Source organism: Xenopus laevis, chromosome 3L (genome assembly GCF_017654675.1).
Source record: "Xenopus laevis strain J_2021 chromosome 3L, Xenopus_laevis_v10.1, whole genome shotgun sequence".
Classification (NCBI taxonomy): domain Eukaryota; kingdom Metazoa; phylum Chordata; class Amphibia; order Anura; family Pipidae; genus Xenopus; species Xenopus laevis.
In genome coordinates, this window is record NC_054375.1 from 101,859,393 (window position 1) to 101,885,840 (window position 26,448).

At 36.2% G+C, this 26,448-nt stretch overlaps 1 protein-coding gene across 4 annotated transcripts in view; it reads left to right on the forward strand.

Annotated features, from left to right (window-relative positions):
- LOC108711344 (BCL2/adenovirus E1B 19 kDa protein-interacting protein 2) overlaps positions 1-26,448 on the forward strand; it is a 44,227-nt gene extending 17,779 nt beyond the window's left edge. For 2 of the 4 annotated variants that reach the window (XM_041586733.1, XM_041586730.1), the window contains 8 exons: positions 4,162-4,347; positions 7,898-8,074; positions 11,385-11,487; positions 12,268-12,399; positions 14,824-14,910; positions 15,005-15,103; positions 16,995-17,030; positions 22,107-26,448. In XM_041586733.1, coding sequence (XP_041442667.1) covers positions 4,162-4,347; positions 7,898-8,074; positions 11,385-11,487; positions 12,268-12,399; positions 14,824-14,910; positions 15,005-15,103; positions 16,995-17,030; positions 22,107-22,158 — 872 coding nt within the window. In that variant the 3' untranslated portion in view covers positions 22,159-26,448. Of the gene's footprint in view, positions 1-3,262; positions 3,652-4,161; positions 4,348-7,897; positions 8,075-11,384; positions 11,488-12,267; positions 12,400-14,823; positions 14,911-15,004; positions 15,104-16,994; positions 17,031-22,106 lie in introns of those variants that run through there. The other 2 variants (XM_041586732.1, XM_041586731.1) reach the window with 2 other exon arrangements.

A 26,448-nucleotide genomic window follows, 5' to 3' on the forward strand; every position in this document is an offset into this window, starting at 1 on the left:
ACAGTCCCCCCCCCTTAAAGCGATACTGTCATGGGAAAAACATTTTTTTTCAAAATGAATCAGTTAATAGAGCTGCTCCAGCGGAATTCTGCACTGAAATCCATTTCTCAAAAGAGCAAACAGATTTTTTTATATTCAATTTTGAAATCTGACATGGGGCTAGACATATTGTCAATTTCCCAGCTGCCCCATGTCATGTGACTTGTGTTCTGATAAACTTCAATCACTCTTTACTGCTGTACTGCAAGTTGGAGTGATATCACCCCCCCTCCCTTTCCCCCCCAGCAGCCAAACAAAAGAACAATGGGAAGGTAACCAGATAACAGCTCCCTAACACAAGATAACATCTGCCTGGTAGATCTAAGAACAACACTCAATAGTAAAAACCCATGTCTCACTGAGACACATTCAGTTACATTGAGAAGGAAAAACAGCAGCCTGCCAGAAAGCATTTCTCTCCTAAAGTGCAGGCACACGTCACTTGACCAGGGGCTGCTGGGAAATTGACAAAATGTCTAGCCCCATGTCAGATTTCAAAATTGAATATAAAAAAATATGTTTGCTCTTTTGAGAAATGGATTTCAGTGCAGAATTCTGCTGGAGCAGCACTATTAACTGATTCATTTTGAAAAAATATTTTTTCCCATGACAGTATCCCTTTAAGCTAGCTGGGGAAAGCACCATATATTGTGATATATTTATATCCATACCAAACTGTAGTGCTTGCTTTATATTTATTTAGATTTTTTGTTTTTTAGCTGTAAATACAGTAGTTAATTGTGTTGTTCATTAACCGGACATTTTAAACATCTCTGCCGCAGAGAACTAAACCAGTTGATAGGACAAAGCAGTTGAATACATTCTAATGACAAATCAATCTAAAAGATAAAATATTTATAGTTAATATTTAATCATATATTCAAGATCTGTGTACACACTGGGAGATCACAAAATCTCTTAAAAAATGGACTTCCTTGTCCATACTTCAAGAAAGAAATGTGTTTAATTTCATTCCTGGTTGCTCAATGTTATACCTTTACACATTCACTTATATACGCATTGCCCTGAAGAATAGGAGGTAATCTGTCTAGAAGCAAGAATAGTTATTTAATTACCCCTAAGACTTTAAAAGTAATGGGGTATATACTGAAGAGAAATGTTTTATGTAGTTTCAATATGAGAGCACAGCATTCTTGTGTTTGTTAGTGATACAAATCTATGTACAGTCATATTTGTGACACGTTTTCAGAGAGATTGGACCAGATTTTCAGTTTGGTTGTCTAAATTGCAAATGAGATGCATCTTGCACTGTCAATGTCTGGCAGCTAAAGCAACCAGAATGCCAAAATTACAATAATGTATCAGATCTAGCTATTCTAAATGTACCTTATTACAAGTTATACAGACTAATGGAAGTGTACCCTCATTTTACCGCTTTATGACAGTATATAAGACATATCTAGAATATGCGGTGTGGTTTCAGTCTAATTCTAAACCATATTATGAAACTAGACAGTTTTAAGGAAATGGCATTTAAAGTAATAAAGGGAACGGAGCATCACAATTCACTGCACCTGTGTTAAATAAGGTGGGGGGTGTTGCGTCCCTTTAATTTCTGTTACAGGTTTGGGATCTGTTTTCCAGAAAGCTCTGAATTACAGGAAGGCCATCTCCCATATACTCTTTTGTGATTTTACTAACATAATTCAAAATTTTAAAACATCTTTCCTTTTTTAGCTAGCAAAACGGTAGCTATAGAGTTTTTAGAAGTCTCCCATCTGAACTCCCACTGTTTATTATACATACACTCTTTCCAGGGATAAGTAACCACTTATTATTCTGATAAGATCGTGCCTTCAGCAAAGCACTGAAGATGCTTTGCCACTTTATTTCATTGTAATGGTAGTCTTAGCACATTCATTATTTGATAACCTTTCAATAACAAAAGATTTTTATGAAAAACAAAGACATTACAAAATACGGTTTAATCCACAGGCTCAGTTAAATTAATATTGACTGTATGATGCCACTAACATCACCAGTCTATATGCTTTTTTGTTTAAATGTATTACTTGTTTTATTTTTAATCTTGAATTTATGAATTGAAATAATGGGTTGAAGGTGGAATAAAAATTATTTTTTTTCCCTAGTCACTATGATGGTAGGCTCTCAGTCTTGCCTAAATCCTCATAACACAGATTTATATTTTGGACTGTACAGAGAAATATTTGAAATTGCACCTGCAGATATCCTCCCCTGCACAATGCAGCAGTACCTATTTGTGAAGAGAAGCCTTCAAAAGAGCCAGTATTCACTTGTATATTTCTTGAGAATTTTATTTTAAGGGACTTCCTGTGCTCATTTTGTTTCATGTTATCTATGTATATGGAAACTTAGGTTGTTGTTATTCTGCATCTGTGCCTGTGTAATTCCATTTTTAGCTTTCTTAAAGCTCCAGTTCTGTCAGACCACACCCTTTTGGGTTCTAGACCTTTGCATCCTTGTTGCTACTATTAGTTCTTATAGAATGTCCTATTCTTTTCAGTTGGTCTTAATTTTTTTTTTAATAGTTTTTGAATTCTTTGAGACTCTGCCTCTTTCCAGCTTTTAAATGGGGGTCACGGACTCCGGCAGCGAAATAAACAATTGCTCACTCTGAGGCTGCTATGTCATTCTTAATTATTATTACTTATCTTTCTACTCCTGTTCAACTTCCAGTCTAACCTCCAGGGTAAGTTGGATAGCTGCTCAAACCAAACTGGAGAGCTGCTGAACAAAAAGCCAAAGTATTCAAAAACCATAAAAAAATAAAGACCAATTGCAAATTGTCTCAGAATATCATTTAGTTATAATGAACTGCCCCTATAAGGCGGCTGACACACTACAGTAAATAAAGTAAAGCTAAACTAAAGTTGTGACCAATAAAAAGTGTAGGCTACATAAGACTGATACTGCCAGCTGAGTCCAAACCCATAAGTTAGAGGGGTTGTTCACCTTTACATTAATTTAGTATGATGTAGAGCTTAAATGCTGAGAAAATTTGTAATATTGGCCTCCATTTTTACGTTTTTAAGGGGACCAGAAAGAAATGGTGTAAAATCCAGGAAAATGTAAAATAAAGGAAATGTATTATGCATAATATATAGGGGGACCACAAAACAACAATGTAAAATGAGAGAAAACCTAAAAACAGGGGATGTAAAATGGGGGTTCTACTGTATTTAGCTTTTTATTCAGCAGCTCTCCAGTTTGCAATTTCTGCAGCTATCTGGTTGCTAGAGTTCAAATTAATTTTTGCAACCAGGCAGTGGTTTGAAAGTAAGCAGGAATGTTAATAGAGGAGAGCCTACATTGAAAGATAAGTAATTCAAAGTAAGAATAACTATACAATTGTATCCTCACAGAGCAATAGTGGTTTTTGCTGCTGTTGACGGTGGCCCCATTTCCTAAGGGTGAACCATCCCTTTACAGCTAGCGGCAGCGTAGCAAGAGGCAAATAATTGTACATTCATATCTTTGTTACCAGGAATGGTGGCCCTTTAACATGTCCTGGATAAATTACAGTTTGACAGGGTGGACCTAATGTTCTACCACCAACTCTTTCTGTTGCAGATTGAATGCATGGAACCTAATTAGGAGGTTTTGTGAAAGGTTAGGAGTCTTCTCTTATTGCTACCTAAAAATATAATTTTGGTAAATCACTTAGTGCTTTGTAAATTGAGGAGTCCATACTCCCTAAGGAGGAAATAAAAATCCAATAGCGATGTTTCACTCCGTAAACACACCGCATGCTCCATACCATAAAGCAACATGATTTTCTTTCACAGTGACTGTAATCACAGGCGGCTCTGCTTTATTTTCTATAATTGGGGTAATTTCACATTTAAGTACTTAATCTCACTACATGCACTTTTGTGATTCACATTGGGCATCAATCTCAGGGGATTGGTTTAAAACATTGCAGCCGTGCACAAGTTTGGTGAATAGAAGTAAAGCCGGGCCCTGACAGCGCCACCTTATTAATGTTTTGTAGGCCTGATCTGCCAAACTCTCATCACTACTGCAGTGGGTTTTAGAATAGTGTGTCCCCCTCTTCTATAAAAATGACATTTACCACAAAGAATGTTTATAGTTACTTTGCTGTCTTATGTTATGCTGTAGTTCCAAGTCCAGTGGAAATGAACAGCAATAAAAAATCAAAGAAGAAACTGACTGCTCCCAACCTTAGCTTGAACCTGGATCACAGCGAGGGCTCCATTTTGTCTGATGACTTGGATGAAAGTGGAGAGTTGGATTTGGATGATTTGGATACGACATCTGAAAACAGCAATGAATTTGAATGGGAAGGTAACATTATTATTTATATTTATTCACATGCTTATTTCATTGTTCTTGATGTGTCTGAAAGATAAAATAAAAATGATTCGATTTTCTGGTTACCTATCTAACAGTGGCCATAGTCGCACTGATAATACCATACAAAACAAATTTTCATACGATAATCGGTGCGTTATGGTGGGAGATGAGCCGGCCGTTATCGGCAGAAGACTTGGATGTTGTTCAGCTCGTTGATTGAGCTGGCCGCAAAATTTTGATTGGGCGCCTTTGAAGGCACCAGAGCCATTGTTAGCATTAAATCGTCAGATACAGGCAGAATTCTATTGTTTCTATCTGTATATCAGACGAACCAGCTCTACACGTGTATTGAAACAACAATCTTTCCTGCAAAGATCTTTTTTTACTTAGTAATTGTAATGTCTATGGCCACCTTAATTGGCCTACCAGCTATATGGTTGGATACTGTACACAGCATTTATTGCTGGTATGGTTAATGCCCTGTAGAGATGGATGATCACTGAAGCAGGATTCGGTTGTGTGGTAGTGGCTGAACAGATTCATTGGGGCTTCAGTTTGTCCTGAAAAAAAAAAACTGATTTACAATTCATACACAGATCCAGTGATGTGCGAGTCTGGTCAGCCATCTGAATATAAACCTTTGCACATACCATTAATCCACAGACACAACAAATTGCCTCTTTTAAAAGGTGTTTCAAAATAAAATAAAAAGTAAAATAAATGTCCTTTGCTGTTGAACAATATTGGTAAGTACTATTACAGTGTTCTTAAATGTTTAAGTAATTTAAGTATATATACGTCACAATATAGTAAGTTACGTTGAAAAAAAGCCACATTTCCATCAAGTTCAATCTTTTCTATCTATTGTGGGAAGATAAGCTTTGTAAATGATAGGCAAGCCTGTTTCTTATGCAGAGAAGAGCCGGGCACAAAAGGTTAAATTCATGCCTGACTAGATTTGGAATAATTGATTTAAAAAAATTGATGCAAGACATTTTACTTTACATTTAATAAGCAAGGCAAGGAGGTCTTGTGATCAGACTTGCTTCTATTTTTGTTCACTTGAATGCATCCATTGAACACATCTCTGAAACCAAGGCCTGTATATTAATAATGCATTCAAGCAGTCAGACTTTAGCACTTTAACTTAAAACACGGTAAAGGGTGCCTTTTTGTTGTTTTGTTTTTTGATGTTGCTGACTTCCCTTGCCCTGAAGGATAGTTTCTCTAAGACTTGGATGCAGACAACTAGATAACCGTAGTTCAATTGCACCATGCTTTATGGACTCCCAGATCATGAATACCTCAAATAAGCAGTGTAATCAGCAAATATAGTATGATCATTTCCAGAAAGCTTTGTTGGTGTATATTCTAAGCTTTTGATTTGGCGCATGTCCACATGTTTATTGGTAGTTGATTGTCTGCTTGCCTGCCGTAGTAAACCATTAGTATGTCTTCTGCTGCTTCTACCATCCAATTGACATACAGTTGGTAGTCGGTTCTGTTTAACTAACCACTCTCCATCTGATTAGGACTCTGAGAACTCTTATCAAATGGGAAGAGAAACCTGATACATGGGCATGTGATTCTTAACTTTTTTTTCCTCAGTGGACACAAATTATGTTGCAGGATCAGTTTTATGACCAAAAATTGATTTGCTTTTTTTAATCACTATGTTTAATTACATAAAATAACTTTAAATAATATAATACAATACAGGCAGTGGTTTTCCTGGGTAGAAATGGGCATGACTCAGTGGAAGGGGGCTCAGTCTGAAGGTCACTTAGGGTGAGAATTGGTGACTGTGTCCATTTGTTCTAGGTATACCTGAAAGTCCAGGATGAATATGTATTGTCCTAGATATTATTGACTGATACACTGATATTTTATTTTATATGTACTCCTTTCTTGGCCTAGATTGACCTTGACCAATGGTTTGGCCTTCAAGCTGGACTACTGATTTAGAGGGATAATGCAGACCTAACCTAAGCAGCATGGGGGCACATAGGATACAATAGGTTCTCCAGTTAAACATAAAAACTAAAAAGTTTGCCACAATGTGGAAATCCTTAAAGGGATACTGTCATGGGGGAAAAAAAAATTTTCAAATTGAATCAGTTAATAGTGCTGCTCCAGCAGAATTCTGCACTGAAATCCATTTCTTAAAAGAGCAAACAGATTTTTTTATATTCAATTTTGAAATCTGACATGGGGCTAGACATTTTGTCAATTTCCCAGCTGCCCCTGGTCATGTGACTTGTGCCTGCACTTTAGGAGAGAAATGCTTTCTGGCAGGCTGCTGTTTTTCCTTCTCAATGTAACTGAATGTGTCTCAGTGGGACATGGGTTTTTACTATTGAGTGCTGTTCTCAGATCTACCAGGCAGCTGTTATCTTGTGTTAGAGAGCTGTTATCTGGTTACCTTCCCATTGTTCTTTTGTTTGGCTGCTGGGGGGGAAAAGGGAGGGGGTGATATCACTCCAACTTGCAGTAAAGAGTGAATGAAGTTTATCAGAGCACAAGTCACATGACTTGGGGCAGCTGGGAAATTGACAATATGTCTAGCCCCATGTCAGATTTTAAAATTGAATATAAAAAAATCTGTTTGCTCTTTTGAGAAATGGATTTCAGTGCAGAATTCTGCTGGAGCAGCACCATTAACTGATTCATTTTAAAAAAAATGTTTTTTCCCATGACAGTATCCCTTTAATTACTCCCTGGCAGAGTGGGTATGTTCCCAGGAGCTGTATAATCTAAACTGTAAAGCCATTAAAGGAAAGTGCTATCTTTATAATTCCATTATTGGTGCATGAGAAATAGGCGGATGAAGTTGCAGCCCAAGGTCATAATGAGATGGAAACGAACCCAAGGTTCCATCACTCGGCTCTAATGTACCAAATTTACAAAATGTAATTAAAGACTTTCCTTTCTACAACCCTGGCCATGTAACTTAATTTCTTGTGCTGTAAGCATAATAACATTGTGTGGGGCTGGGACTGTAAAGTGATAAAATTAAGATTAAAGGAGAAGGAAAGGCAATATACATTGGGGTGGCAAAAGCTAGGCACCCCCTAGTGATTATGTTTACTTGCCTGACACCCTGGGTCAGTGCTCTTATCAGCAGAAATCTGCACCTGCCTGGGATTCTTCCAGCAAGCACCACGGAACGATCCTCTTCCTCCTTCTTCGGTTTCCAAATTTCCCGGGGAAGACGCATGCACAGTAGAACAAAATAGCCAGCTTTTTCGTTAAACTTCCGACTTTTCGTTCTACTGCGCATGCACAGCCGTGAGAAGACTGAGGAAGCAAGAAGAGGCTCGATCTCTGGTGCTCACTGGAAGAACCCCAGCCCCCAAGTGTAAATTGCTTTTCCTTCTCCTTTAATACCGGTTTTGCCAATGATTTTAATATTGTACATATTAATTTATGGCTTGCCATCATCCATTGGTTCCCAGATTTTCAGAGTAAAGTGGTTAATTAAGACAAATAATGCACAACAGGTTAATAAGTGTATGTTCATAAGAGTTTATTATATTGACAGATGATCTTCCAAAACCAAAGACTACTGAGGTGCTACCAAAAGGTTCTATTCCTGAATACACTGCGGCAGAGGAGAAGGAGGAAAGCAGGCGCTGGCGCATGTTCAGAATTGGCGAGCAAGATCACAGGGTTGATATGACTGCCATAGAACCATATAAAAAAGTTATTAGCCATGGAGGTAAGAAGAGGTACTTGCATGTAATATTCTGCTCTCAATAAAACTACTCACTCATTTTATTACATAAAAATTATAATGATTAAGTAGTCATTTCATTGTTATAATCATAATGACATAATTTTATCAGCGGTGTCAAAACACATTCATTATGTCAGGACAAATTTAGTATCTAGTATGTGTTGGGTTTTGCATTGCAATTTAAAAAAAAAGTGCTATAATCCTGATGAATAAGATAAAAAAAAGGAAATATTAATGAAGGGGGGTAATGTGGGTTTGGGTTTGAGCCTTCTGTTGTCTAGTGGGGAATTATATTAGTATATTGTATATGTAATCAATGAAACAATTGCCCTCTGAGGTAGTGCACTGAAACATGGTTGTGATTTTTGTGTGAAAGCTGCACTTTGTAGCTGTACAAGGACATTTCTCAAAAATATGTACTAAGATTTCTGTAATGCATAAATCATTGCTGTTAGCCAGTGCCATAGCAAATAAATAGCATACTCTGCCTCTTGGGAAGGAGTAGGATCACAAAAGTAGCGCAAGCTTCAAGTTGATATTAATTTAGGTGTGTAAAGGTGTGTGTGTATATGTGTATATATATATATATATGTATATATATATATATATATATATATATATATATATATATATATATATATATATATATACACATACATATAGTGGTGTGAAAAACTATTTGCCCCCTTCCTGATTTCTTATTCTTTTGCATGTTTGTCACACAAAATGCAGTTTTTAAATGAGGGTTTTTATTATTTAGGGAGAAAAGAAATCCAAACCTGTGTGAAAAAGTAATTGCCCCCTGAACCTAATAACTGGTTGGGCCACCCTTAGCAGCAATAACTGCAATCAAGCGATAACTTGCAACGAGTCTTTTACAGCGCTCTGGAGGAATTTTGGCCCACACTCATCTTTGCAGAATTGTTGTAATTCAGCTTTATTCTAGCATGAACCGCCTTTTTAAGGTCATGCCACAACATCTCAATAGGATTCAGGTCAGGACTTTGACTAGGCCACTCCAAAGTCTTCATTTTGTTTTTCTTCAGCCATTCAGAGGTGGATTTGCTGGTGTGTTTTGGGTCATTGTCCTGCTGCAGCACCCAAGATCGCTTCAGCTTGAGTTGACGAACAGATGGCCGGACATTCTCCTTCAGGATTTTTTGGTAGACAGTAGAATTCATGGTTCCATCTATCACAGCAAGTCTTCCAGGTCCTGAAGCAGCAAAACAACCCCAGACCATCACACTACCACCACCATATTTTGCTGTTGGTATGATGTTCTTTTTCTGAAATGCTGTAACGGGACGCGCACCTTCCAAAAAGTTCAACTTTTGTCTCGTCGGTCCACAAGGTATTTTCCCAAAAGTCTTGGCAATCATTGAGATGTTTTTTAGCAAAATTGAGACGAGCCTTAATGTTCTTTTTGCTTAAAAGTGGTTTGCGCCTTGGAAATCTGCCATGCAGGCCGTTTTTGCCCAGTCTCTTTCTTATGGTGGAGTCGTGAACACTGACCTTAATTGAGGCAAGTGAGGCCTGCAGTTCTTTAGATGTTGTCCTGGGGTCTTTTGTATCCTCTCGGATGAGTTGTCTCTGCGCTCTTGGGGTAATTTTGGTCGGCCGGCCACTCCTGGGAAGGTTCACCACTGTTCCATGTTTTTGCCATTTGTGGATAATGGCTCTCACTGTGGTTCGCTGGAGTCCCAAAGCTTTAGAAATGGCTTTATAACCTTTGAAAATGAACTCAGGTGTGATAAACCTGCCTATGATTAAGGGAGTGATTCCCGAAACGCGTAGGGCGTTGGATCCTTGTATGTGTTTGGAATAAATATTTATTCCTAGTATTGGAGTTCCGTCCTTCCTTTGGATGTCTATGTGATAAACCACAGTTAAGTTATTTTTTAACAAGGGGGGCAATCACTTTTTCACACAGGCCCATGTAGATTTGGAGTTTTTTTTCTCCCTTAATAACGTAAACCTTCATTTAAAAACTGCATTTTGTGTTCAATTATGTTATCTTTGACTAATAGTTAACGGTTTTTGATGAGCAGAAACATTTAAGTGTGACAAACATGCAAAAGAATAAGAAATCAGGAAGGGGGCAAATAGTTTTTCACACCACTGTGTGTACACACACACACACACACACACTCTCTAAGCCAGTCTTGTGGGTGCTGGGTCAAATAACATGTTTAAAATTTCCAAAGGACCCGCACTCCAATTTCAGTGAAATATTACCTTTTATTTACAAGAACAACAGTGTGCTGATCATATCATTCATATAGATATATATATATCGGCACACAAACACACACACACACACACGTGACATGAATGAATATACTGTAAATGATATCCTTATAAAAGTGCTTGCCGATGTCATCAATAATCATAATAAGATGAACGATCAATTATTGTATTACATGCATATGGAGGATCAGCACACTCACATAATGGTATAATGAAATAAAAGAGCATATATTCACAATCAACAGTGTGCTGATCATCCATATATATACACACACTGGTTCTCAGTGAAATTTATGTGTTATAATAAATAATGTACCACCTGTTGTGAAAAATGAGGATATTAGATGTGGCCTCAAAGATCCATGACCTGTAAAAAAAAGCCTTCAGACTCATGCTTTTGTATGCTCATGGAACATCTCGATGACTTAAAGGAACAGTAACACCAAAAAATTTAAGTGTTTCAAAGTAATGAAAATACCTTGTACTGTTGCCCTGCACTGGTAAAACTGATCTGTTTGCTTCAGAAACACTACTATAGTTCATATAAACAAGCTGCTGTGTAGCAATGGCGGAAATTGAAAAACGGCTATATGGCACAGGTTAACTAATGGATAACAGATAACACCATTAGACAGACAGAGCTTATCTTCTATCTGCTGTGTAACTTGAGCTTTTTCTCCTTTGAATGGCTGCCCCCATTGCTACACAGCAGCTTATTTATATAAACAATAGTAGTGTTTCTGAAGCAAACACAGCAGTTTTACCAGTGCAGGGCAACACTGCATTATATTTTCATTACTTTAAAACACTTTTATTTTTTGATGTTACTGTTCCTTTAACATATACTTTATATTTCACAATAGGGGGTTACATTATTCACTATATAATCTACTATATAATAATATAATCTTCCTCCTTAGTTATGCCACTTCACAAACATATTTCTCTACACAAAACGAAAAAAATCCAGCAAAAAGCTCTGCATAATATCTTAATTTGAAAATTCTGAGTTTCTCTTCCACTGACTTTATTATTTTTATTTAAGGTTATTATGGAGATGGATTAAATGCAATTATAGTGTTTGCTGTGTGCTTTATGCCTGACAGCAGCCAACCTAATTATCGCTACCTAATGGACAATCTATTTAAGTGAGTATTACATTCTGTACTCTTTATTTAAATCACTACTAATGTTTATACTATATATATATATATATATATATATATATATATATATATATATATATATATATATATATATATATATATATATATATATATATATATATATATATATATATATATATATATATACACACACACACACACACACACACATTACACAAGCCACAAATAGACTGTAAAATATCTCCTTCGAATGTGTGTTTAGTGATGTTACAAGTGGTGCTCTATGGTGTCATTTGTGCCATATAAATCACTTTGGCTCATCTACCAACACTGGGAAGCTTTGCATCTCGGCTCTAACCCATGATAACCAGTAAAATTGTTGCATTTAATTTTTCAATCTGCAGCTGGTTAACATTAGCTATATACTGAGTGGTTACTGCATCTTATAAAAAGACAAATGTATGGATATTATAAAGCAAAAGTTCATCAAAATCATGTAGCCCTTGATGCTACTCAGTAACGTTTAGTATCCTTATATTTGAAGTAAGGGGTTCATTTTCCACACACTAGAAGCAATAGTTTACTAAAGGAAACCTTGATCCTTTATTATGTGTATTATGGGAATTATGTAGTTGGTACGGTGTGACCAGCTTTATTCATTTTCTTGATTTTGTTCCCCATCTTCGTTAAGTGACTGCTCGTACTGTGTGACAAGCTTTTTACTTTTTTGCTATGTCTTCTGATTTTGTTCCCTGTTCTGTCTTTTTATTTTCACCTTTATTGTCTCTGCTTATTCATCAGGTATGTTATTGGCACTTTGGAAATGTTAGTTGCAGAAAACTACATGATAGTTTATTTAAATGGAGCCACAACACGGAGGAAAATGCCTAGCCTAGGATGGCTTAGAAAATGCTATCAGCAAATTGATAGAAGGTAAGTCTAAAGCAGGAGTTCCAACATACAGGATAACATGATGAGCTAATATTACAGTCAGACTGATCTGACATATATATGCTTTAATAAGCAAAATGAAAATGAAGCTTTTGTTCATAAAGCTGGCTATTAGGCTTTTATCTGATCTTGCAATGCAACACCACACAACAGCATGATATTTTGTAGAATCCTACAAAATATGATCCCCATAACCATAATGTAAAGTCAGATCAGAGGACGTTGGATGTTGTGTTTTTGTCCATGCATCCAACAGGCAATGTATTTCAATATAAACAAAACGTTGGTCAGACACCATCAGATTTTATCGCATTGGATGAAGACACAGCATGCAGCGATCCCTTCCGACAGTTGTGTTGCGATGGATGGCAAATCTTCCATGTGCTTTACACATCAGATTTTTGTATCGATTCCATTATATTTTGATCCATGCAAATACATAAGACTTGTAGTTTTGTCGATCCAACACTGTCCTACAAAATCTCCCATGTAATTCAGCCTTGATGAACTAAAATCATCCTCTCAGAAAGAAGTACATGTATTTTCAAAAATCCATCACTCTATAAAGTTTTAAATGGGCAATAGAGTATAAATAGAGTATAAAACACTTTGTCTGTCGTTTCTGTATTTTGTAAATATTTCAGTAATTAAAACATCATGGTCATTCCTTTTTGTAACCATCAACTTAGGTGCACAATGTTACAGGCTTAGGTTAAATGATTTACTTGAATGCCAATGTATTCAAATCAACCTGTTTTTGTTTGGGGAGCAGAGAATCCAGCATTCTGTTTGGGATTTGCCAAATCCCAGTTGGTTTTTTCAAGATATGGGTTGGGCTGAAGTCCGAGCATGCAGCCAAACCAAGTTGCAACACTTGGGGGGGGGGTTATATATCAAAATCAAATATATCAAAGTCCAAAACCAGGTGTAGTTCCCAGTTCAGCAACATGTAAGTTCTCTCCAATCAAAGGTTGGTTTGTGTTTTTCCAAAACAATTTGAGTTTTTCAAGGGTAGCTTCCGTAAAAATTTAGATTTTTCTGTATAGATTTTTTTTTTCAAGATTTATTGTTCCCCAAAGCAGCAAAAAGCCCAAATCTGAAAATGCTCCCGCTAAAACCTGTCAAGGTCATATAGAAGTCAATGGCAGAGGTCCCTGGAACCATCTGAAGATTTTGGGTTTTTTTTGTGGTTTTGCTCAAAAACTTGAGCTATTCAAGTTTTTTTTCGGCGTTAACTTCATCAGTTCGAGTATTCAAGTTTTCCCCTCCTATTGTGAGTGAGTATATTCAAAGTAAAAAAAAAACTCACAGACCTTTGATAAATACTACAGCACTGAATGTAGGAAATTTTGGTCAATGGTTATATTTCTTATATTTTTTTTAAATATTGCTGCAGTCTATTTCAGGTAATGCTTCTATGCCGGGGCGGCTTTAGCATTTGAGTATTATGACCAGAGGTAAATAATTAGGGACCGCCATATGGGTTTTTACCTTGACGTGGTAGGGTGGCTTATCAATTTTATGATCATAATTTTGTAACTCCTAAACCCGTCTTTGTAAATACATGCATCTGCATAGATTGCTTATGTGACGGGACCAGGGAATATGCATTAAAGGGATACTGTCATGGGAAAAAAATGTTTTTTCAAAATGAATCAGTTAATAGTGCTGCTCCAGCAGAATTCTGCACTGAAATCCATTTCTCAAAAGAGCAAACAGATTTTTTTATATTCAATTTTGAAATCTGACATGGGGTAGACATATTGTCAATTTCCCAGCTGCCCCAAGTCATGTGACTTGTGCTCTGATAAACTTCAATCACTCTTTACTGCTGTACTGCAAGTTGGAGTGATATCACCCCCCCTCCCTTTTCTCCCCCAGCAGCCAAACAAAAGAACAATGGGAAGGTAACCAGATAGCAGCTCCCTAACACAAGATAACAGCTGCCTGGTAGATCTAAGAACAACACTCAATAGTAAAAACCCATGTCTCACTGAGACACATTCCGTTACATTGAGAAGGAAAAACAGCAGCCTGCCAGAAAGCATTTCTCTCCTAACGTGCAGGCACAAGTCACATGACCAGGGGCAGCTGGGAAATTGACAAAATGTCTAGCCCCATGTCAGATTTCAAAATTGAATATAAAAAAATCTGTTTGCTCTTTTGAGAAATGGATTTCAGTGCAGAATTCTGCTGGAGTAGCACTATTAACTGATTCATTTTGAAAAAAAATTTTTTTCCCATGACAGTATCCCTTTAAGCTATCTCTTGTTTTTCTCTATGTCTGTAGTTAATTTGGCCACATCAGTAGCACTTCCATTGTATTTTAATATTTAGCCATGGAGTGCTCCCACAACCTTTCCTTTTTGTATAGCCTAACCAAATGCTTTTCTTTCTTCATTAAAGGTTACGGAAGAATCTCAAATCTTTGATCATAGTGCACCCTTCCTGGTTTATCAGAACACTTATAGCTATCACAAAGCCCTTCATTAGGTAAGAGAAATTGAATTTGAATTTATATATTTAATTGTTATGTTACTACAATAACTACCATAATAACTATTGTTTTTTTTCCCTTTGTTTGTAGCACAAAATTCAGCCAGAAAATTAAATATGTCTTTAGCTTGGTTGAATTAGCAGAACTTATTCCTATGGAGTACGTCAGCATACCGGAATGCATAAAAGAGTATGTAATGTTCTTTACATAATTTCACTTGTCTTTCTATTGTAGTTTGAAATTTAGCTTGAGACCGTTGTACAGTAATATGTAGTTTGTTATTGGAAAGGCAAACAGAGTTGAGCTATGTGTTATTGTTATAGGGAATACTAGAAGTGTGATATTTCTTTTCCTGCTGCCAAATTCCCTTGAACATGTATAATCGGGAACAGTAAATAACCAAGGTTCTTATAGTTTATCCTATAAAACATACTTGAATATTTGTTTCAAGAAAATAGTATCAGAAATAGTATCCCCTTTCCCCAAATAAACGATATGGTTTATAAACTGCAGTGTCAAATATTATTATTAGGAAATCGTGTCGCTAAATTATATGCAGATCCTCAAGTCGATGTGCAAGTTTAATGGATACCTAAGGGAACAACAAAAAAGCATTACGAGAAACCAGAAAATGAGTTACAAATACTTAAAGAGACCTCATCATTTACTGATTGCTTATAAAAATTCACTTGCGTCATCGTTTAATAAAAATGATTCGGTTTAGTAACTATGTACATTTATTTTGCATATGGGTGCCTTTCTTTTATAATATGAGTGGACGTCCTTCCAGGGGTGCAGAGTAACTTAAAGCACTTGAAGGCGCCTGGCACATTCCAAAGCCAGGTAGGCTTTATGAGTTGCATTCAGGACTTACAGGGTTAAGTTGATTGATCTGCTCAAGTGAGATCTGACTCCTACAGGGTGCCTGGCTCTGAATTTGTTTAGATACATACATCATGGAGGTGTCTGAACAACAGAAGCACAATTAAACCCTTACGATAGCAAGGCAAGAGCAGCAAACATACTCTTTCTTACCTCAAACAATCCAGTAACTGAAAAAATACTATATACGTTTCTATATACATATGTATGTATGTATGTATGTATGTATGTATGTATCTATATATATATATATACATATATATATATATATACATACACATACCCACCCACCCAAAATTATCATTTGTGACATACTATTAAAAGAGAGAGAGAGAGCTGACAAGTCTGTTTAAATCAATTTTCTAGAATGCATTACTACATTACTTAGCCACATGCATAATTTATCATTCTGTCTAGCAGGCCTGACAGCCATAAGGGATACCATTGTCATTTGATACTCTGCTTTTTAACCTTCATGAGTCTGTAGTTTAGTTTTAAAATGCTTTAGCTCTTCATATCTTCGTCACAGCATTTAGTCATAACTTTACTGCAAACTTGCTAATGCACTTTTGCAGTTGTGACGTCTAATCGATCCCTTGCCAGCTGGTAACAAAGCAGTCCAATACATTTGGGAAATTGATATAACCTGTAGTGATGGGCGAATTTATTCGGCAGGCGCGAAATCGCAGCGAATTTCTGCCGTCGGCGAATAAATTCGTGGAATTGCCTAAAAAAAAACGCTGGCGTCAAAATATATTTGACGTTGGCGACAATTCCTCCGCTGGCGACAATTCCAACGCCGGTGACAATTCTAGGCGCCCATTGACTTTAATGGGTGTCGGAATTGTCACCGGCATCGGAATTGTTGCTGCGTCAAAAATATTTGGACGCCGGCGGTTTGCAAATTTTTCGCCATTTCGCTGGAAATTCGCACATTTTTCAGGGAAGCGAAACAGGATAAATTCGCCCATCAATAATAATCTGTCATTGCCTATCTCTGTTAGGTATTCATTTTATAAAAGAACCACATAAATCTGACTTCTCTCTTTAAAATGTGTTTTCATTTTGTGTGTTTTAATGTTTCTCTCCAGTGAGTGTCATAATATGGTCTATTGTTCACACTGAATGTAAATGATCATTTTTCTTCTGTGTCTTTCATTGTTGTGACTTACTGTGAATTAAACTCTTTCCTACCAAGGTATGACGAAGGAAAATGTAAAAAGAAAAACAAAAGGTATCCACACACCTTCTATGGGTTGCACCAGACTTAGTCCACCTGCCATGCACAAACTAATCCCTCCCTGACTGGTTGGCTTGCATTAAACTACCCAGCATTAGTAAATATAAACATGCACTTCTTACACGTAGTAGCACAGAACTGTCATTGGGCAATATTACGGAATAGAAACAAATCGATATTCTAGGGAAAGCTGATTTTATGAAAATCCAGATGTGTTTTTAACATAGTGTTGTTTCAAATGGAATTCTGAGCATGTTATGGTTCAGCAAACAAAAGCCAGTCCTGCATGGCCCCCTTCTGCTTGTTACCCAATTATATCCCCCTCTGTTATGAGCACGGATTTCAGTGTTATTTATGTGATGCATCAAGCCTGCTGCTGATAGCCGTTCCAACTTAATGTTTGTATTTGCTGTGTTTTTTTATGTTTAAGCTGACCAGTGCACTAGAGTTCTTCTGGCTCCAATCCTGTCAATTGGAAGCGTTTCTTGCATCCAGTAATTTGAACTCTGCACAGCTTTTCTTGCTCGTGAATGTAATGCCATTCTGAAACCTATTACTATGCATGCCACGTTTAATTAAAATAATACTTTCTTTTCCTATTCATCAATTAACTGGAAGGTACAATCCATTCAGGCTACATACCCACAAAACATTTAATTATTCTATAGTTAATGGCTGAAAGTAATTTTGGCAATCGTTTATTTTAGTGCTTGAAGAACACGTAATAGATTGATGATAAAGTGCAGTATTACAAATGATATATTGAAATGTTCTAAGTGCTATGATTTATGTGCATTTATTAACAACTGCATAATTTTTTTCCTTTAGGGGTTTACAAAATTAGTTCAGTTTATTTTAAATAATGTGTCTAATAATTACATTATAATAATAGTATAGTATTTCATATAGGACTCTGTAGCTTATGAGTAGTACTTAGTACAGAAAATATCTCTCTTAAAGTGATTCTGTCATGGGAAAACGTTGTTTTTTACAAAATGCTCCTCCAGGGGAATCCTGCTTTGAAATCAATTTTTCAAAAGAGCAAACAGATTATTTTATATTTAATTTTAAAATCCGACGTGGGGCTAGAAAAATTGTCAGTTTCCCAGGTGCCCCCAGTCATGTGCTCTGATAAACTTAAGTCACTCTTTACTGCTCCCCAACAGCCCATCCGCAGAACAATAGGAAGTTAACCGGAGAACAGCTCCCTGACACCTGCATTGCTAAAAATGCCCCCCCCCACCTAGTGGAAGATATGAGAACAGCACTCAATAATAAAAATCCAAGTCAGGCTAACCCAATTTACAACTCCTTCAGTTACACTGAGTATTAGAAACAATAGTTTTTTCATTATGAAGTGCTCGCTCTTTCTGAAAACACATAATCAGGCACAATGACCTGAGATGGCTGCCTACACACCAATATTACAACTTAAAAAAAATGTTTTTTTATATGGTAAAAAAGTTACTTGCAATCTACACGGTGTAATTTAGTAATAAAAACTATACCATGAAAATCATGACAAAATTCCTTATTGATTGACTGAAAGGAAGTGGAGAGTACTTGGCCCGAGTACCATACAAATCAACCCATATGTAAGGGAGGGGCCACAGAATTCTCTGTAAACGTGTTCATGGTTACATATTTTTAAAAGGTAATGTTACTTTAAAACTGTAGCAGTGTTCTGGGACTACTTGTTCTTGATTCAATTTACATAGACTTAAATATAAATAATAGAGGAAGCAAAGTCTGCCCGGAAGTGAGCATTCTGCATTTTAAGGATTTTTTTAATAATTCAAGAGCATTTATAATAAATACATTTGTGATATAATCAAAGAAATGTCGGTAACAATAAGGACAGCAGGTGGGTGAAAGTGGATGGTAGCCAGGAAGGATGTGCTGCAGACAGTTTTGCACAATTGTATAAGCTTGTTGGCAAGCATATTTTCAACATCATGTGCTTTTACTATGTGCATGTTCCAGGGGGCAGGCAGAAAAAGACTTATATATGTCTTAGCTAGAGTATACATACATATAAAATTAGTCCTATGAATATTTTAAAAAAATATACAGAAATTTAAAATCATATTCTTTTATATGCATTTTAGCTTTTGAAAGTTCCACAACCAATTCAATCCCCCTCTCCCCCAAATCATACCAGTACCAAATATGTATAGTTCTGTGAAGACTCGTGTAGATCAAAACCCACAGAATGATTTTCAAAATACCATACCAGAAAAAAAAAGTGCATGTCAGATTGCTAGGCTAAACCCCAATTTATTACTAATAAAGTAGAAGGAAAGCTACCGAGGCAGATTATTGCCAATAGATTAATCACAATAGTGCAAGCTAGAATGCAATATTTATTCTGTAGAATGATTTACCATACCTGAGTAAACAGTTCTAGAAGCTCTCTCTGTTTGTTTAGGATAGCAGCTGCCATATTAACTTGGTGTGAGATAATTTCCTACCTGAATCTCTCCCTGCTATTACAGCAGGGAGTGGAGGGAGAGAGGAGCAAACTGAGCATGCTTAAGCCCGTGCCCTGGAGGTTTAAGATGAAAGATGGAAGTCTGATACAGAAGTCCATGTGTACACAATAGAAGGAAAGAAATGCAGTGTTGAGGATTTAGAGCAGCATCACTTTTATGGGCAGATTTATCAGGGGTCGAATTGAAAATTCGAATTTTCATGTTTTTTTTTTTATGGCCAAAACTGTCAAATTCAATTAGGGAATTGTTAAAAAATTCAAATTCAGTCTTCTAGATTTATCATACTCTGGCCCTTTAAGAACTCAAATTCGACTATTCGCCACCTAAAACCTGCCAAACTGCTGTTTTAGTCAATAGGAAATGTCCTGGGATCAATTTGGAGTTGTGTGCAGTCTTCCTGACATTCGAGTTTTTTCTACGAAAAACTCGTATCAAATTCGATTCTAATTCTATTTGAGTTTTTGGGTCGATCCTATTCACCCCACCTGAGTTTTAAAAGTTCTATTTTTTTTTTTTTCAATTGTTCAAATTTCGAGTTTATGGGAGATTTAAAAAAATTCAACACTTGAAAGACCTTTCTGATAAAGCTTAATAAGAGTTAATATTTCCTTTTCCTATAAACTTTTAACAGAACATGTTTTTATAAAAGGGCCAACATATTCTGCAGTGTGTACAATACATGAGGGTAAACATCGGACATAACAATACAAAAAAAAAAACTGCCAACCAGATAAAAAGAGCACTATAGAGCTTAATCTAAATTACACTTTAGAAGACTTTTCCGACATTTAAAGATTTAACAATCCTAATAGTACTGTGGAAAATAATTCTTGAAATCTTTTTTCTCACTGAATGAGACACATCGGGGAGTAAAAATTTAGACAGCACTAGTACCCAACAACTCAGAATGGCTGACAAATTTACACATATTTATTTGGTTTGATATATGTGTTAAATATTCAGGAAATTTTCAAAAAACAAGGTAAACTACTTGAAGTCCTTAAGGTTTCCCAATTCCATATTTGATAAATCAGCTTCTTAATTTAAGAAATATAAAAAGTCAGGACTTTGATAACTCATATCGTGACAGACAAATTAAACTGCCTTTTCTGAGAGGGTGAGCAGAAACCTAGTTATTAGGGTGACAGAGGATGTGATCAACCTAGATCGAAGACTTTAATACAGTGCCACACAGAAGGTAAATGATATTGGTCTGGAGTGATATTGGTCTGGATTTTTGTACTTGGACAGAGAACTGGATGAATGATAGATTAGAAAGAGTGGTGGTAAATAAAAAAAAATCTAATTTAATTAGTCCTTTGATTTTGTGGTTGGCAGTGTAAGAACTTTCTCTATTTTTGCTGATATTAAATTTAAATGGTGAAATTGATACTGATAGATTCAGGTTTGTGGGTTTTTTTCTTTAAAAAGGATTTAATTACCTCTTAAGTGGACAGATTCATTTTGGAAAAGAGCAGAGAATAGAAACGACTATGTATATTTAGATTTGTAAAAGTGTAAAAGTTAGGAAAACCTCTGCTGGCAGGACCCACTTTACCTCTTGTACCTACAAGTTGTTACTATGGTATGTAATCTGTATGTTCAAACTGTATAGCCACTTACTGTATAGCTCTGTGGAATATGTTAGTTTATAAATATGTGTTAACAATTATAATGGTGAGGTTCAGCTGTAGCATCCGATGAACTATATTGAAATGTACTAAATGTCTTTTTCTCTGCCCAGTTCATATATTATCTCTTCCCACCCTACTAGTTCTCCAACCTCAAAATGTATTACTTTCCCCTGCAGTTCATATAATTTCCTCCTCTCTGCCAATTCACACACCCAACACAATCAGTCTTCTACTACCAGTTCATATACTTTCTCCTACTTTACCAGTCCATATACCATCTCTCATCAGTAGTTCTATACTTGTATTTATGCACCATCTCTTTATATTCCCACCAGTTATAAGTAGTTTCTACCAGCTCCAAGAAATAAGTAATTAGTGTCTGCTGCTTTCCATCCAGGGTTCATTTGCACTTTTCTTATTTACACCAAGATACATACACTCTAGAGAGGACTGTGCATACTAATGATTTTAAAGTAATCTACGATACTATCTTTGTGTTTCCACTATATCATTTAACCAAGGTGGCAGATAAATATATACTGTGCTTCTATCCAGTGGCATAACTTCAGGGTTCCAAACCCTTACAAAAAAGATTTTTTGGGACTCCCCAACCTAGACGCTCATGGGCTTGTTGGGAGCAACATATGTCATATGTTCCACATTGCCATGGGCCCCCAGCAGTTGCTGTGTCTAGTTATGTTGCTGCTATTTTTTTTTACTTCCATAACCATTTGTGTTTGTATTGTTTTTATTACTTACATCAAATTAACAGCATTGCAGTGTTAAATATTTCACTACTTCCAAACCGTTAATTAAAGTTTCATTGCATAGACAAAAATATTATGTATAACAATCAGAAATGGTATTGCATTACAGTCAAATCCATAGTCAAAAATCCTGATTTTAATTGTTTTAATTACAGCTTAACTTTTTTCCCTTTGCAGAGTTGATAAAGAACTGAACAAGAAAACAGAAGACCAAGCCAGCGGGCAGTAAGTGGAGAGGGAGCTGAAGGCACCTGAAAAATATACTGCACGAAACGGGAGTGTATTTCTTCTTTTGTGGCATATCATTATGGTTTTTTTTCTACCTGTCCTGAACAGTTAATCTACAGATGTCACTCAATTAGAGATAAGGAGCTGTACTGAGGCCAAAACTATTGAAAAAAAAAAAGTATTTTTATTTGTATTAGAATATAGAACATTTTGGGCTCGGACTGGATCTCAGAACTATGGAGACCGTACAGATTGTAAGGGGTTGGTTGCTTTTGCATAGTTGCTGCATAAAGTGTCTCTGCCTACCTTATCTGAGCCATATTGAGATTCAGCTGGTCCTTTTCATGTGATTCATTCACGACTGACCTGGTGCCAAAAAACTATTTAACAGTCGCTGCGAAAGTACCCAGAAAAGAGATTCACGGACTTCAGCAATTGCGGTTAATGCATTCTAGACACCTGACAGAAAACGTCAGGACATCTCAAATTCTGGGAACATAAGAGAATCCTTTATATTAGGGGCACTCAATGGCAAGTGACATTAAATAACCACAGTAGTAAATTATCATTAATCACCTACCAGTAAAATAGTTGTTTCTTCTGAACAGTTGCATACATCCATATAGGCCTTTCACAATTAAATTCTGGAAAGAGAGAGGCAGGCCACTCTGTCTTATATTAAAATGGATGTTGGGTGTATATTTTTCCTTAGCAAATAAAAATAAAATCTTAGTTAACATGCCCTAGTAATATATAAGATGTATTAGCATTCAGCAGATACCAAATTAATGGTATCCTTACAAGAGGACTTGTAGCTCTGTTAGTCTACAACAATGTACCCCATGTTGATGACTTCAAACTGAAGCCTCATATGAATATCCTGTAGACATGCATTGCAGTGCCTAATCATTTTTTTTCCTCCTAAAAGATGTTATTTTGTGCTTCCGGCTTCAGCAGTCATTTGAATCAATTGAAATGCCAGTAGAATGTTAGATAGCAATATGTATGTGATGACCTACTGTTCATTTGCAGCAAGTAAGCCATTGTTTGAGCAGGAGTAAATATATGAATGATGCATTTTTTAAAGAATGTGAAAAACATGTTAAAAAGCAAAATGTCTTGGTGTTCTAATGATTTCATTATGGGCAATTGACTCCCACTTTTAGCAGGACTATAGGATAGGGTGATAAATGACATTTCCTCAGTTTCCAATCAAAAACACTGATATTTTTACAGAATGTTGTTTAACGGGTTCTTTTTATCATACCACCTATGATTTGTTCTACATTTCACATGTAAACTTTCTAAAGTTGTATCCACAAACCATACACATTCTTATCGAGGCATACTTCATTACAATATTTTTTAAAGGGTTATTGGACTTCTGTAGGACTTATAGGCTTTTATTCTGTCTGGAGTTGAACATTCTAGGCCAAAAAATATATTCCATTCATTATGCAAATATGCAATTTTCTTGCATATTTGCTTTATTATATGGCATACATTATTTGCAGTTCTAGCCCTCTCATAAACTGAAAGCTATTTTACTGCCCTGGAAGTTTTCTTTGATAGTCTTGGACTCACTGGGCTCCAAGCAGTGCCACATCTATAAATAAGGGCATTTTGTCCTGCCTCACCACAGCAGCAGTAAAACACCCTATGTGCCATAGGTGTTATGTATCTTTTGTTCTGCTGTCTCACCTATTATAGCTGCTAGTGTTATATTTGGCCTTTCATCTTCGTTTTTTTTTTAAGAATAGGATATATCAGACTTCTAAGCATATTGCATTTTGCACATCACAGTTATTAGTGTGCACAATGCAGGATGCTATATGTAGGCTACCAGGTTTTAGGTTTTACCATATTCATTTTCTTCAGCCTCTTGTTTTTAATGTTGAATCAGGATACCTGGTTTTGATATTGGTGTGACAATATTGGTATTTTAATTTACACTTTTTCAATACAGGTTTTTGCATAAAAGCATAACCGCTTAGTTTATATTATGAAACAAAAACAGTTATCTTAAGGAGTATAAAGTTTGTTAATTTAACTATAAATTGAGAAATGGAGAAATTTTCCCTTGCTCACTGGCGCAGCAGCCATGTCCCTGTTTGGGGGGTTACGGGGCATACTTTCTGAGTGACAGTCAGTGTGAGCTTTTGGGTAGTATTACATAAACTTTACTGTAGCCCGCCAAGAACCATCAACTTGATCACAGCCTTATATAACAGTTTGAGACAATGTCACTCTTATGCTCAGATACAGTAATGCCTAAACTGCTGTTCTGCTTCCTTTTAAGTATAATGGAAACATTGGTAACTGGTTATACTCCGTGAACAGCACTAGTAGTGGCACCAGCAGAAAGCTGCCTCATCTGACATTACAATTAGAGGACAACAAACAACACCTTATTATTAATAGATTTTGAAAAGGTTTTGTGGGACCCCAATTTGACTAGTGCTCCCGAGCCCTACTGTAATTCTCTTAAGTTCAGCTTGGATGGTTAAAGGAGAACTGATGCATAATGAATAAGTAGTGTAGAAATACCCAAGGCAATCACAGCTGTTTTGCAATTAAGCTGTATCTCTGAAGATTTCTCTTCAGCAGTTCCCCATTTCTTTTCAGCCTAGTCAAAAAAACATGCTCTGTTCTTCTGTAGGTTACCTGAGTTTAGGGACTGCCTCACGATAATATAGTATTGATTCAGAACCTAATGCAGTAAGCATCCAAATGTAATAATCATCCCTGTAGCTTCGGATTATATGACAGGCAAACCTTATTTTGTGCTTGATGATTTGCAACAACCCTCTCAATAGCTGCCTTAGCCAAGAGCACTTTGAGCATGTGCAGTGTCACTCATAACAAAATCCAAAGTAGAGAGCTCCTGTGACAACTTTGAAGACCTGAATCATTATTTTTATAAAGATGCTGAACCTTTAAGATGGTGCAATAAGTTCAGTATATAAAATATGGCATTTCTACCCATATTTATTTTTATGTTTAAGCTCTCCTTTCGGTATCCTTCAGGTAATGGCACATGAGACTTCTAAGAGCCACGGGCGATGGGAAGATTTGTCACCCGCGAGAGATTTGCCCTACTTTGGGCAACAAATCTCCCAAAAATGCTTCTCCACAGCAATAACTGAAATCACAGGAGATAAAACCTACAAGTTGCAAAGTCTGCTGAAGTTTCCTCGGAAGGCAATTTTGTGCGACTTTGGAAAAACAAAGCGTTGTGTAGGTTTTGCCACAGGCAATTTCAATTATTGCCAGTGAAGAAGCATTTTCAGGAGATGTTGCCCACAGTAGTGCAAATTTATCATGGGCTACAAATCTCCCCATCAGCCATTAGCCTAACGTGTTGTCTCACCACAGCACACCACATTAGAACATTTTTGAGTAATATGCCTCGGTTGCTAGACATTACAAGGCACATTCAGATGGAATCTCCCCCATTCACTTTAAATGAGGGGAGATATCTAGCAACAAAACTACCTTCCTCTCCAAATACCCTTGCAATTGCCTTTCACAATCAGTGATGCCATATCTTCTAAGATATCATTATTTAGAAAAAGAATAGATATATATTTAGCCTTGATTCTGGCACCAAATTATAAGTGTAGTGGTTTCCTATGCACACCACAAGGGAAATGATTAGCAGTGAGGAGTAGCACCCTTGGAGCTTAGATCCCTGTAACCACAATGTGTTTGTATGTCAGGTTCGATTACAATAGAGCGGATCTAGCTACAATGTTTTACTTGTTTACCTTATTACCTATCTTTAACATTGTATTCAATTTGTTACATATCTTATAATGTCAAAAGAAAAACATGTTTTTTTTTTAATGTATATAGAATGCACTCTTAAAAACTTATCTGGAGGATGCATGTTCCTCATTGAAATATTTATATTCATAAAAGGAAAGGACAGAGATAATATATATTTTTATTACTTTTGTGAGCAAGATTTTATAAAGTGCACTCTTTACCCCTACAGTAAACGAAGGCCATACTTGACTGTTCTAATGTTCATACTAGAAGAATAGGAGTGTCCTGTTATGTAAAGGAAAAAAATCTAGCTGTTTTTGATGTTGCTGTTCCTCTAGTATAACTAATTGTCAAATGCAATATTGTGAACCAAATCTGTGCTATGTATTATTTGCCATTTAGATAGTACAGCCTATTAAGTCTGGTTTCTTTATAAATAAATGTTATTAAACCATACACTAAGGAACATTTTACATATGATGAAATGTACTTTCTACCACAATAAATACACTGTTTTATATGA